At 45.2% G+C, this 14,527-nt stretch overlaps 1 protein-coding gene across 1 annotated transcript; it reads right to left on the reverse strand.

The window, feature by feature from the left end:
• Window positions 1-594: 594 nt before the first annotated feature.
• Ctse (cathepsin E) lies at window positions 595-13,706 on the reverse strand. Its single transcript, XM_046452241.2, has 9 exons — window positions 13,513-13,706; window positions 12,688-12,844; window positions 11,980-12,097; window positions 10,900-11,018; window positions 5,997-6,196; window positions 4,375-4,497; window positions 3,049-3,190; window positions 2,857-2,955; window positions 595-1,369 (listed from the first exon to the last, which is right to left on the reverse strand). Exons 1-9 carry the CDS (start codon window positions 13,578-13,580, stop codon window positions 1,205-1,207), a joined length of 1,191 nt encoding a protein of 396 aa, XP_046308197.1. The 5' UTR covers window positions 13,581-13,706; the 3' UTR covers window positions 595-1,204.
• Between the last annotated feature and the right edge of the window lie 821 nt (window positions 13,707-14,527).

The following is a 14,527-nucleotide window of genomic DNA, read 5'->3' on the forward strand; positions in this document are numbered from 1 at the left end:
GCAACTCAAAATATCTTCAGTAAGTTGAAACACACCAAAGATGTTTAGAATCCATTGGCATTTGCTATCGCACCAGCCTATTGTTTTGACAGTTGGTAAATAGATGAGGAAAACACCCCTGCCCCAGGTACTTATCTTTTTTCTACCTCATGGTGAGCTAGTGGTTGAGGAGGGAAGATTGCAATTATGGAAGAATTATAGCTAACAAATGCAGAAAAAGAAATAGAAGTAGAGAAGTTCCTAATGATAGATAGAGTGGGTCTCAGAGATGATCATCAATGCCTCTAAAACTTGCAGGTGAGATGCTAAAGGAAACTTCAATGGATGGTGAAGGCTGACAATTCCAATCGAACGTGTCAGTCTTAAACCACCAATAGAGAGGCACACAGCTGTATCTGCCTCCTGATGGAATACAACAAGAAGCGCCCAGCCCCATCCATGAAGTGTTTTGCCATGAACTCAGGCCTCTAGATCTAAGCACCATTCTGTAGAAAAGATGGGCTCATAGACCCATGTTAAATGACACCTTTGAATTTCCACCAGCAAAACTCCAAATATGGTCAATTCTATAGAAGAAAAGAGACTCAAGAGACATTTCAAATGAATGCAATTTGTGGATCTTGTTTGAATGCTGATACAAACAAGCTAACTGTAAAATTGGTCACACATTTAGGAGGCAATGAGAGATATCTGAATCACAACTGGATGTGTAAGGATGATAGAAATATTTATGGATAAAATGATGTGATTCTTGGAATTTGTTTCAAAATAATCCAGGTTTGTGGAGCTAGAGAGAGAAGTGGATGGTGATATGGATGAAGGGGTCCTGGCCGTGTGTGGATGTGTTGGTAAAGTTGGTTGGGGTGTGTAGGGACTTACTGGACCACAACCTCTGCTGTGTATGTGTTTGGAGATTTCTGTGATAAAAATGCAACAACAACAAAAAAGCAATAAAGAATATGGACTCACAACTTAATTCTTCTGCCACGATGGTGGTTGATTTGGGGTGTATGTGTGTGTAAAGTGTGAGTGAGGTTGTGTATGCGTGTGTGTGTGCTCTCATGCTCCATTTGTCCTAATTCAAGTTGCAACTCTGGGAACAACTGTTTTCTGTGGGAAAGGCCCTGCTGACAGGTGTAGAGAATGCCCTAACCTCACAGGCCCGGGGGTTGCCTGGTAGACAGGCAGAGACACGGAGCCCTGCTCAAGGGACTGCTGGGGCGAGCCCCACGCGGTTATTTCCACGATCAAAAACTGAGTAAAACTGCCGAATGAAGACATCGCCCAGGATCCAGAGAGGCCCAGATGGAGGCTGGATGTCGAGTCCTTGAAAGCCACTGCTGCACAACTTCATTCCATCCACAAAGTCCTGGGGTCACAATGAAGTATGTAAATGACATACAGGAGAAGAGGGGAGCAGCGCTGCCCCCATTTTCGCTGGTGGATCCATCCTCCCACTTCATATAATCCTAGCCCAGTTTGCTCAGTGAAGTATTTGTTTGCACAATTTCATTCATCCATGTTCTACAACTCTGAGAACTGCTCGTCTGCCGGGCACCCTCACACCACCATCGTTTGACAGTTAGAAAAACGGAAACCTTATTGCATGTCCAGAAAAAACAAAAGCCTTGGCACTAGAAGACCCTGATTTAAATTCTGGTTCCCTTAGTTTCTGGTAAAGCTCAAGTTCATTTTTTTTAGGGAGAGAGATTACACTATAAGTGTAATCTAACCACTGCTATTTTCTTATTGGTGTTCTTGGAGGAATCACTTGAGTGAGCTTTTTTAGATACAGAGCAGGGAGGCTTCCACTGTTCTGTACAACCCTTGCCCCCCCCCCCTCGCCCTGCCGACCTAAAGCTCATGTGTAAAACAATGCAGGAAGGTTCGGAGGAGAAATGATTGGGTTGTGAGAGTCTTAACCCAATCAGTGACTTAATCCCCAGATAGGGATTAACGGGATGGTAACTGAGGCAGCTAGGGTGTGGCTGGAGGTGGTAGGCATTGGGAGTGTGACTTTGGGGTGTATATTTGTATCTGGCAAGTGGAGAGCTCTCTCTCTCTGCTTCCTGATCATCATGTGAGCTGCATCCCTCTGCCACGCTCGTCCTTCATGTTGTTCTGCCTCATCTCGAGCCCAGAGGAATGGAGTCGACTTCTGTGGACTGAGACCTCTGCAACTGTGATTCCTCAAATAAACTTTTCTTCCTCTACAATTGTTCTGGTCAGATCTTTTAATCACAGCAGCGAACAGGCTGACTAAAACAGTTGCCAAAGAATTGCAATGTTGGAAATCGAGACCAGTGGTGGTGGAAGGGACTCTAGGTTTTCAAAATGCCCAGGAATTTCCTTTCTACCTTGCCCTCCACACTTGAGAATCTACTGCAATAAAGACATTTTCTTGCTTGTTGAGGAATGTGAATTTGAATGTTAGATAAACCTCATTCTGTACCCCTCCCCCAAGCAACTCATATGCTGAACCATTTACTTAACCTCAAGAGTCTCAATATTCTCATTTATACAATGGGATAATAATAGCTCTTGTCAGACTTGGTGGTCGAGGGGATTCAAACTGTCAATGGATAAATCCGAAGGGACAATATCAGAAAACCCCCTTACATGGCTTGCCTAAGGTTCGTGGCTATTTCATGGCAGAACTGGAAATGAGAACTAGTCCAGTGGAGTTGCCATCAGATAAGCTGGATCCCTGTTGGGGGGGACTGGCACATCAGGACAGGACAATGTGGGAGGGGGCTTGGGGTACATGTAGCTAAGTGCAGGCGACTGTTGACAAGGGGAAGTGGCAGGCTTGTGGGCAAGGCCCTGTGACTTGCAGAAAAAGGAAATGGAGCTTACCAGCAGCGTGTAGGCAGTTGGGCTGAGGGTGTAGGAGACGCCGTTGATGATGAAAGTGATATCTGGCATGTCGCTGAGGTTGGCACACTCCACGGTATACTAAAACAGAGCACAGGGACCCACTCAGAGGCTGCCCATTTCCCAGGAAAAGGCTGGACTCTCCTGCTCCTCTCCCCTCCCCACCCCACTCACCTCTCCATCCATGGGCGCCGCCCCAATGGCCTCTTGCAGCTGCTTGATCTTGTGGGAAGGGCCAGTGATGAGGGAGGTCCCTGTGTCCACAATGGCCTGGCAGCCCTCAGAGCAGAATGTCACAGTGTCTCCCACCAGGATTCTGAAGGCAAAGGGATAATCATGAGCCCTGCTTCCCCGGGTCCCCAGCACCTCCTGCTCCCTGTAGGGCTCTTTATTGTACCAGAGCACTTGACGATGCCCATTTTAATCTCCCATCACATCACATGGGTGTTTAATCATCTCAGTCTCTCTCTCTCTCTCTCTCTCTCTCTCGCCTGAGTTCCATAGTAAGAAATACACTGACTTTTTTTTGTGGGGGGTACTGGGGATTAAACTCAGGGGCACTAGAGCCACATCCCCAGCCCTATTTTGTGTTTTTTATTTAGAGACAGGGTCTCACTGAATTGCTTAGTGCCTCAATTTTGCTGAGGCTGGCTTTGAACTCACGATCTTCCTGCCTCAGCCTCCCGAGCCACTGGGATTATAGGCGTGTGCCATTGCTCCCGGCAATACTTACTTCTTGATGTAACACACATACAATTCAAGGGCACTCTGATATTTTCTGTTGTATTACATTTCATTAAAAACTGCAGGTCAGGATCCCCGACAATGATGTCATGGCCCATCAGTAGGTACATCCCCACAGTTTGAAAGGGCTTCAGTAGACGGTGAGTATTGCGGCTTTTGTACTCTTTGGTACCATGCAGAACCTGATACTTGAATGATACTTCTTTGAATTCCTGTCTAGCACGGCTCCAGGTACACAGCAGGCATTTAGTTGCATTTCCCCATTTCTCCACACCCATGTACTGTACTGGTTTTTAAGATTCAGTTTCAACTCTACTCCCTCCATGAAACCCTTAAGAGATCTTCAGAGAGGAGCTGTCTTGCCCTGTTTGCTGGGCCTCTTTGGTGGCTCCTCCTTGGCAGCCCTGACCATTTCCACTTTATGTAGTAGCTATTTGTGTGACTGTCTTTGCATCCCCATGTCCCTCCGTCCTTGCCTTGTGTGTCAATTAACCTTGTGTGTCAATGAACCAACACAGGGCAGCAGGCTGCATATTGGTATTGACTTTCTGTTGAATGAGAGGTGCACCCCACATACAAGGAATGAAGCTGCTTCTGTCCCTGGTCACTAATTCCTCTTCCTGTATCTTTGCTCAGCATCTCCACACCTTCAAACCACAGCTTCCGCTCCTATTGACCGGCAGTGTCACTCAATTTGAGTTGTGTCTGTTTTGAGTTCTACCACCAAGCGGCCGCCACTTCATGGAGGATACTCACTTATCCAGTGCAATCTGCCAGTAGGCTTGCTTGGTGACCGGGACCCAATTCAGGCTCCCGGAGAAATGAGCGCTGTCATAGCCTCCGAACGTCAGCTCACTACTTGAGCCACCTTGTGGATCACTATATGGAGAGAAAGACAAATTGTTGAGGGATGGCCCCATGAGGGAACTGAGGCCCTGGGAGAGGAAGCCATGCAGGTGGTAGGATTTATATCCAGGTTGGTCTGACTGCAGGGCCCTTGCTATTGCCCTTCACTGCTCACTTGTTCCTGGGACAGATGGAGCAGGAAGCCCTGCAGGGGAAAGCTCAGGTACCCAGACAGCCTGCCTGTCCTACGGTTCTGCCTAGGCCTGTCCTGACTGCAGCCATGCTGGGGACAAAGCACAACCTGGGAAGGGGAGCTCAGAACTTTTCATGTGGGATGAGGAAACAGGGAAAATGGGCTTATGCTGGAACAGGGTGAACTCAAGCCAGGCCTACCCAGGAAGGAGTCAGAGGGGTAAGAAATCTCCATTCCATGTAGGGAGGATGAGATGACCGCCCACAAGCCCCTGGAAAGAGTACCCAGAGGCACATAAGCCTCAGGACCTCTTCAACTATAATGCATAAAGTTTTGGGGGGGTTTTTTGGTACTGAGGATTGAACGCAGAGTTGCTTTACTACTGAGCCACATCACCAGCCCTTTTTATTTTTTTATTTTAAGACAGGGTCTAGCTAAGTTGCTTAGGGCCTCACTAAGTTGCTAAGACTGGCCTCAAATTTATAATCCTCCTGCCTCAGCTTCCCAAATCGCTGGAATTATAGGCATAAGCCACTATACCCAGCTACCATGTCTAAAGTTTTATTTAATTGTGGTAATATATGCAGATAGCATAAAACTTCCCATCTTAACCATTTTTTTGAGTGCTCAATTCAAAAGAGTCAAGTACTCTCACATTGTTGCCAAACCAACCTGCAGAACTCTTTCATTCTGCAGAATGAGACTCTATGTATCCTCCTTCCTCCTCCTCCAGCCCCTGGCAACCGCCATCATACTTTCTGTCTCTATGCTTTTGACAGCTCTATGTACCCTATGCCAGTGGAATCATATAGGATCTGTCTTACTGTGACTGGTTTATTTCACCTAGCATACTGTCCTTGAGTTTAATCCATGTTGTAGCATGGGTCACGATTTCCTTCCTTTTTAATACTGAATAATATTACATGCTATGGACAGACAATGTTTTGCTCATCTGTTAGCAGGCAATTCTTTTCTTGTCAGTTTACTTTATAAATTTGTTCCTGCCTCCCCCTTTATTTTATTGTGCCCCAGTGTCTAACATTATGCCCAGCATGTAATAGGAACTTGGTATTTATGTACTAAAAAATAAGTCAATTCCAGAGATCCTTAAATTCAATAATTGCTGTAGAATTTACAAAGCGCTTGTCACAGCTACTTTATGAAGTAAACCCCATTTCTTCAGAATCCAGAGAGGTTAAATGTTTTGCCCAAGATCACACAGCTGACAACAAGCCAAGCAAGGGATCCAAGTCAGCTCTTTTGGCCACTAAGTCTGGGGCACCATGTTGTCTTCCTGTAGTCATCACTGGCCTTAACTGGTGGGCTGGATGGGCCTTACCTGCTCATGTAGACAGAAAATATGGGCAGATCCACTAGGTTCTGGGCCATCATGTTGTCAAATACTGGAGTCACGCCTCCAGCAGCCAAGGAAGGGTATCCCAAACCCAGGATTCCATCAAACTCTGCATTCACGAAGGTCTGGCCGGGCTCTTTGACACTTTCTCCAAATTGCTGGCCAATCACGGTCAGTCCTCCCACCTGCAGGGAGAAAGCCCGTAGGAAAACTGCAGAGGGGATGGCAGGCAAAGGGTCTCGGACCCCTGCATCCTCCCTGTATCCTGATGCTACTTCCCTTCTCAACTTTCCTTGATAAAATGGGCACAAAGACTTTTTGAGGGGAGGGTACTGGAAATTGAGACCGGGGTGCTTAACCACTGAGCCACATCCCCATCATTTTTTTTGTGTGTGTATTTTATTTAGAGACAAAGTCTCACTGAGTTGCTTGGGGCCTTGGTAAATCGCTGAGGCTGGCTTTGAACTTGCTATCCTCCCAAGCCACTTCTAGGATTACGGTCGTGTATCACCACACCCAGCTAAGATTTTTTTTTTTTTTTGCATTCACTTAATTTCTTTTGTGCAAATTTAATTGAAGTAAATAAAGTACAGATATAATAAGTATTCTATGGTATAACATATCACCATATTTATCTATTCTACCACTGATGGATATTTGGGTTGTTTCCTGTATTTGACTATTACTAATGGTGCTGGTTGTATACATCTTTTGGCAAATACATGCATGTTTTTCTGTTGGATATAGACCTGGGAATAAAATCGCTAGATTACAGGGAATACAAGTGTAATGCATGAGTAAATAGGAAAAAGAGTTTTTCATAATCATGGTACCTATTGATATTTCCACTACTAATATTTTGGGAATTCCAATTGCCCCATATCCTCACTAACACTAGTTATTTTCTGTCTTTTCCATTTTAATTTTCTAGTTGATGTGCAGGGGGTTTAACTGTGGTTTTAATTTGTATTTTCTGGTAATTAATAAAATTGAACCTTTGGATATCCCCTTTTATAAAGTGAGCTATGGTCATTTTCTTGTTGATATATTCCAGAATCAAGTCCTTTCTTGTTAATTACAAAAATCTTCTCCCAGACTGTGAGTGGTGCTTTTACCCTCTTAATAACATCTTAAGTTGAGTAACAGAAGATATGAATTTCAATGCAGTCAAGTCAATTTTTTCCTTTAGTACTAGTGAGTTTTATAACTTGTTTCAGAGAATTATTCCACCCTGAGGTCATGAAAATACTTTCCTATGTTTTCTCCTAAAAGTTTTATTGTATTATGTTTTATATTCAGATCTATAATCTACCTAAGGCTTATTAACACATGAATCTCCGAGTGACCTAGCACTATTTAATGATATAATAATATACCATTATTTTCTCCGCATTCTGAAATTCAGTTTCTGAATTTTAAATTCTGTTGCATTTGTCCATTTTCTTAATCCTGTGCCAGTACTAAATTACTATGATTTTATAATAATATTTGGCATTGTTTTCCTTCATCAAAATTATCTTGGTGTATTACATTATATTCATATACATGTTAGAATCAGCTTATTAATTTCTAATAAAAATTGCTGCTATTTTGATTGGGATAACATTGGATAAATAGATAAATTTGAAAAATTTAGACTTCTTTATAAAACTGAGTCATTCAATCTGTGGGTATAGTTTATCTTTCAATTTATGCAGATCTTTTAATTTCGTTCAGTAATGTTTTAAAGTTTTAGACTACGTTATTTGTTAAATTTACTTCAAAGGTAGTTGATGTTTTTTGATGGGATTAATAGTGCCATTAACAAACCATATTTTGTTGCTTTGTTCCTGCTTTATAGAAATACAAATTATTTTTTGTATGTTGGCCTCATTTCCTGCAACTTCACAAAGTTCAGTTATTAATCCCAACATTATACCTGTTGATATTTTTGGATTTTCTATTTATAGAATCTTGTCATATGTTAATGATAAGATTATTTCTTCCTTTTTTTTTGTCTTAATTACCTGGATTTCTTTTTTCTTGCCTTATTGCATTGGCTAGAATCTTCAGCACAATGTTGAATTCAGACAGTAAAAATGAACTAAAAAGAATCAAATAGTAATCAAATAGTAAAAATGAGCATTCTTGTCTCATTCATGATCTCAGGGAGAAGTCTCTCAACAATTCACCATGAAGTGTAAAGTTTGCTGTGGGCTTCTTTGTTAGATATTCTATAACAGATTAAGGAAGTTGCTTTATATTCTAGTTTTCTAAGAGTTTCTTTATTTAAGTCATGAATAGATATTGAATTTTATCAGTTGAGAAAATCATATGACTTTTCTTTTTTTATTCTCTTAGTTGATTAATTTTAGGGAGAAATGATTTTTGGTTGGGATATATTATCCCTTTATATATCTCAAGATTTTATTTGCTAGTATTTAGGACATTGGCATCTATATTCACAGGAGAAAATTGGTCTGTAATTCTAATTCTTATACTATCCTTTTCAAGTTTTGCAATTAACTTATTCTGTTCTCATAAAATGACTTATGAAGTATTCCTTCATTATGGGTTTTCTGGAAGAATATAGGTAAGGTTGATGTTATTTCCTTTTTTTTCTGTGTTTATTAACTTTGGGAATGTTTGTTTTTCAAAATGTTTAAAAACCCATAAGATTTTTCTAGTCATTTCTTTTTAAACATTTAGAAGAATGTACCATTGGGGCTAATTGAGTCTGGAATTTTCTTCATGGAAAGAGTTTGAATAACAGAGTGAATATTCAACTAGATACTGATGTATTCATATTTTCTGACATGAAAATATCAGTTTTGATATGCCATATTTCTCAAGGTATCTGCCAATTTTTTTAAAGTATAAAATTTATCAATAAAAAACTATCATTGATAGCTTCTATTTTAAATGTCCACAGGATCTTTATTAATGTCCTCTTTTTCATTTCTAATATTGCTAAGTTATATTTTATTTCATTTTTCTTGACTAATTGTGCTAGGATCCACATTGGTAAGTCCCACATTGCTCTCTCACTGTCCTAGTCCCTTGATGATGGGGGTGTCCTGCAGCAAAAAAATTTATTGCTCCTTGAAAAGAGTTAATTCTTGGCTTTGTTGATTTTCTCTGTAATCTGACTTTCCTATTTCATCGATATCCTGTTGGTCTCTTTACTATTTCTTCCCTTTTGCTTTCTTTAGGTTTGATTTGCTGTTGCTTCTCGATAGTTTTCTTGTTATTTTTACTTGAAACAGAAGCTTAATTCATTAAATTTTCACCTTTTCTAATACATGCATTTCAGATTATAGCTGTCCCTTTAAGAACTGCATTAGCTAGCTATATATGTGAACTTTACCATGCTGTGGGTACACACACACACACACACACACACACAGAGGCACACACATGAGATGGAGTATATTTAGATATTTGACTATACGCAATTGTAGATGTCAGTTAGCAGCATACCTTAGAACATTGTTTCTGTCTGAGTGCTATAGCTTGAAGTCTACAGTTTGGGTAGCAGAAAGGGAAGACAGATGTCAAGTGGAAATAGGGTCAATTGGAACCTTCAAGGATGAGGGTGGACTAAGACCCACATTGCTGTCTCACTGTCCCAACTCTCTGATGATGGGGTGTCCTGCAGCAAAAGCTGACACTCCCTTTCACAGAGGTGAACATGCACCTGCCCTTGGAGCAAGAAGCCCTGGAGGAGGAAGCAACCCAGGCTGGAGCTGCTGTGGGCTTGGCTGCTGCCTGCACCAACCAGGTGAGCCAGATCATGAGTGCATGCTGTGGACTAGAATTCCCCTCTCCTTGCCAATTTCAATGGAAAACACAGTGTATTATTTTATCTCTGTGTTTTATATGTACATATTTTGACATATAAAGTGTTTTCTGCTTCTGTTTTTCACTTAATAATATACCCCTACCCACTTAGAAGGGATTTTATTTTTAAATCAGGGATTAAAGCCAGGGACACTTAACCAATGAGCCACATCCTCAGGCCTTTTTATATTTTATTTTCAGACAGGATCTTGCTAAGTTGCTTAGGGCCTTGCTATGTTGCTGAGGCTGGCTTCGAACTTGTGATCTTTTTTGCCTCAGCCTCCTGAGCTACTGGGATTATAGGCATTCATCTGGCTTTTAGAACAGATGTTCATGAAGGCTAGCCCCTGCTGCTCTTAGATAGTTCTTACTATCTCTAGTAAGAACTTACATAGTTTCTTAGAACTTAAACTACAGTCATCAGGAGTTGGTGACCTTTATTTTCCAAGGCGTAGGCCTAGACCGCTGCCCATAAGCCTGTACAAAGTAACCCTGCAGGACCAGGACCCTGCTGGTTCTCTGTCCTCACATCATTCTGAGTCCCACGGTTTTGGGAGCCCTACGATCTTTGGCCAGAGGGAGTTGAAGGAGCAACCTGTGCGACCTAGGCCCTTCATTTTGATATCTGGATTCTTCCTGGTCTCCACAGCTGGACTCCACCTCAGACTTTGCCCACTTATTTCACTGAGTCCTCCCACCCCTAGCAGCATCCGGTGGCTTGGACTCCTTTGCCTTTCAGGATGGAGGCCTGGTCTTGTCTCCTCAGACCCTCTGCAGATGGGTGTCCAGCCCTACCAGCAGTCTTTGTGCTCTGGGCACAGTTTCCCTTGGGAGCTCCCTGATGTCCCTCAAGAGCCCAGAGTGCTGAGCAGACTGACACACTGCCCACCATCTCTGGTGGGGAGGGCTGCTCCCCTGCCTGCCAGGCTTCCCCCTTTCCCTAAATCCAGCCTCACTCCCTCTTTCCACCTCTTCCTGAAGCAGACCTGAAACTGCACCCCCAAGTCCTCCCAACAACGTTCCCTCTCAAGTTTCTGGCCAAGAGAGGAGACACAGGAATTGTACTCACAGTGACTTGGTCAGCTCCGATGATCCCAGACAAGCTCCCGGTCCCATACTGAATGGAGAAAGAAGTGCCCAGCTCACTGTATGTGTTGGACTGGGAAGGGTGGAACACGGGGTGTGACTCTGGAAAGCAAGGGTACAGTCACTGCCCTCATCCCTGCCCTAGAGATGTGCCGTCTCTTCCCTCAGCTCCCAACACAGAACGGGCACCCCCAGAAAAGCTGACCATGGCCCTTCCTAGTGAGCCTACCAGGAGATGTGGCTTAATTGGGGAGCAAATAGTTGTCCCTGGGCAAACCTGACTGCCCGCAATGACCTCATGAGGCACACCTAGATAAGTGCCATTTATCAGGCGCCAACAGCAGTCTCAGCCAGTTGGTGTGGGGCAGAGCCTGGACTTCAAAAGAAACTCAGGGGTAAACGATCACCATTCCAGCAAAGTACTCCCGACCCTGCCCAACCTTGGGGATAACCTGGGTCAGGGTTTCCAGTGACAGAGGAGGTTCTCTAGAACTTGCCCCACACAGACTAAGACATTTTTCTTTATGTCTGTCTTCTTTTTTCAGTTTTCACTGAAACTGCTGAGTTACCTCTGGGCAAATGGACACACCCATGCCATTGTGACCCACAGCCCCACCTGGGGGGGGGGGGAGAAGGGCCACCAAATCTTCTCGAAGTAGGTGAACTGTTTGTACTTAGAAACTACAGTCATCAGGAGTTGCTGACCTTTATTTTTCAAGGTGTAGAGTCAGTCAAATGGAACTTTCTCCCATGTTCTTTTGGTGTTCCAGGGGAAGTGAGTCATAAAATCGAAGTTTTATCTTTTCAATGGCTAGGCTTCTCCCTCCTAATTCTGACCAGTATGAAGTTGTTATCATAGATAGTAACCACATTTTCTTTCTCTCCCTGACCCAGCCCTGTTTGAGCTGTAAGCAGTGCCAGGCAGACCCAGAGAAGGGGAGGGGAAACTCGGTGTGGCAGAGATAGCCAGTTTCTGGAACCCCATGTTCCCCAACCCCAGAGTACCTGGCGTCCCAGGACTGGACCCCAGTCATCTCCCACGAGGGCTCCTGTCCCCACTTACTGCAGGCTGGGCTGGTGCAGTACACAGAGGGGACCCAGAGATTGGAGGAGCCAGTGTCAAAGATGACAGTGAAGTTCTGTGGTGGGGAGCCAATGGAGATAGTGCCAAAGTATTCGACCTGCAAGGAGGGAGAGAGGGAAGGAGGCATGAGTGGAGGGCAGAGGCCACCAAGGGACCAAGGTAGAGTGTCTACGGCCTGAGCATAGGGTATAATGGACTGGTGCTTACCGAGCCTAGGAGATGGGATGGCTGGGAAATAAAAGAAGCAGAGGAAAGGTCACGAAGGAGGAAGATCTCTGAGATCTAGGAACTGGGAGATGTGGGACCCTGCAGTCCCCAGGCACTTTGTTTGATTTTACTTGTATTTTCTGGATTCCTAGCTTTGTAGCAAGGCAGGGGAGGCAGGAGCAGCTCCACATTAGGGATCAGGGCACCGGCTGGGAGAAGTCAAGTACTTTGCCTAAGGGCATAGTTAGTAAGCTGCCCAGCCAAGTGCAAAAGTGGGCTCCTTCCATTTGGGATGCCTGCATCCTTATCTCTTCCCTCCTGCAGAGAGCTCTACTCATTCCAGCCTTTCTACAAAGTCCACAGAGACCCAGGGGACCAGTCCTTATGAATCACCCAAACCAAGAAGTCCATAGTGACCTTCAACACTGCTGAAATGGCCCTCCTCCCCTGTCCCCGGGCCCCATCCCCAAGATGCCTCACATCCAAGTAGTTGATGAGGGGCTCGTTGGTGCCTTGGTCCTTGGTGCAGGACTCGGTGAACTGGATCATGTCCAAGTTCTGGGATTTCCAGAACTCAGAGAGCTGGCCCCGGGCCCGCAGCTTCTTCCGGAGGGACTGGTGCCTCTTGAGGGCCACCCTGAAGACGAAGCCCCATGTGAGGAGAGGACGCAGTTCTACCTCCCTCTCCTCCCCTCTCCGGCTCCCCCCTGCCTCTGTTCAGAGGTTAACTAGGAACTGACACAAGAGCAGAGCCAGCAAGGCTAGGGTGCAGCCAGAATCAGCACCTCCTCTGCCTCCAGCCAAGCAGCCTCATCTCTGCCCTGAGACTCTCAGAATCTTGCAGTGGAAAGGCTCTCCCTCCTGGACACAGGCTCTTTGAGATCTAGGAACTGGGAGATGTGGGACCCCCCCCCCCCCCATAGCATAACATGAGCTGCATCAAAGCTGATTTAAAGGGACAGAAAAACTGGGTGGCAGTAATGGTTGGCCTCTTGCTGGGGGGTGGGGGCGGGTACTAGAGGGTTTTGAGCAATAAACCACAAGGGCAAATTTCTGCTCTATGGTGGCAGAGGACTTCCCCAGGGCTAAGGGCAGGTGCCTCTGGAGCTCATTTGGCAGGGACTCGAGATAGAAGCCACCCACAAAGTGGCCACTGGAAACCTTTCCCATGGATCCCCATGGTCCTCAGTTTCTCTACATTTCCCATAAGCTGTGCTCCCCCAGGGCAGCCCAGAGCTGGGCTGGGGTTGGGGATGCAGGCAGGGGCTGTGCCAGTAGAACTCAGTGCCGGGGACACCGCCTCACCTGTGAAGGGCTCCTTGGGCCTGTCCCAGGTCGAGAAACACGAGCAGCAGCAGGAGGAGGGTTTTCATTGTGGTCCAACCAGCAGCTTCTCTCTCTCTCCACTGGAGTCTGCTTCACCCTCTCCTTTCTTCTCTCACACAGAGTGAGGACAGAGTGCGTTAAGTGGGCCGTGAGCTGGCTGTTGAATTGGGGAAACAATTCTCCCCAACACTGAGACCTGCCCTGCCCAGCCCAGCCCAGTCTGAGGACCCAATGATAAGGCCTGAAGTCACTAGCCAGGCCCAAAGTAAACAGTATGTGTAAGCGGACATTCCTTCCCCACCCCTCTGTCCCTTCTCTCCTGCAACAGTAGTGGGGGTCTGGGGTGAGAACCTGGGGGTCCATGCAACCTCTGAGAGTGAGAGAGTTATTCCAGGCTCAGCTTCTCCCGGGGTCTCTGGCACCCCATGCGGACTCTAAGAAACCCTATGTGCATTGGCTGAGAGAGTGACATGGCCCTGGATAGCAGGCACCACCCTATTGAACTGTTACTGTGAATGGTGCAGCTGAAGACTTCAGAGAGGCAGAAGCTCAAAATATTTTTTCTGTATTTCTTATGTCTCCTGAAGAATTATAGCATCCTCATCCCTGAGCTGTTGAAAGGAGCAGAACCAGAGCCCCTCACAGCTTTTCCAGTTTCCAGGCCTCTCCCGACCTCCCACTTGCCCCTGTTCATTAGGATTAGAGGCCCAGGCTGGAAAAAAGGCTGATTGGTGTGCGCAGCTGTGGACCACCTGGTCCCGAGTGGGGTAGACACCGGCTCACCTGTCTGCCAGGAACCCCAGGCTCTGGCCGGATTTCAGAAATTCTGACAAAGGGTGGACACATGGGGCCATTTGTCAGAACAATTGATTCTGTCCTCTTTGGAAACACCAGAGAAACAGGAAGTGCTATGCTCACAAATTACTGTTTGCTCCCCGGCTGGAACTGAACATTGCTATGGAAAATCATTGTGGACAATGGGAACAAAAGGCTT

Source organism: Marmota monax, unplaced genomic scaffold (assembly GCF_021218885.2).
Source record: "Marmota monax isolate L192 unplaced genomic scaffold, Marmota_monax_Labrador192_F-V1.1 WCK01_AAM20220418_F8-fsc00105, whole genome shotgun sequence".
Taxonomy (NCBI): domain Eukaryota; kingdom Metazoa; phylum Chordata; class Mammalia; order Rodentia; family Sciuridae; genus Marmota; species Marmota monax.

Excerpts from the sequence above, each read along its gene's own strand:
- Ctse (XM_046452241.2), bottom strand. The coding sequence starts at position 13,580 with ATGAAAACCCTCCTCCTGCTGCTGCTCGTGTTTCTCGACCTGGGACAG. Across the intron at positions 6,197-10,899 it reads TCGGAGCTGACCAAGTCACT|GTGGGAGGACTGACCGTGAT; the intron begins GTGAGTACAATT and ends TTCTCCCTGCAG. Across the intron at positions 4,498-5,996 it reads TTTTCTGTCTACATGAGCAG|TGATCCACAAGGTGGCTCAA; the intron begins GTAAGGCCCATC and ends CTCTCCATATAG.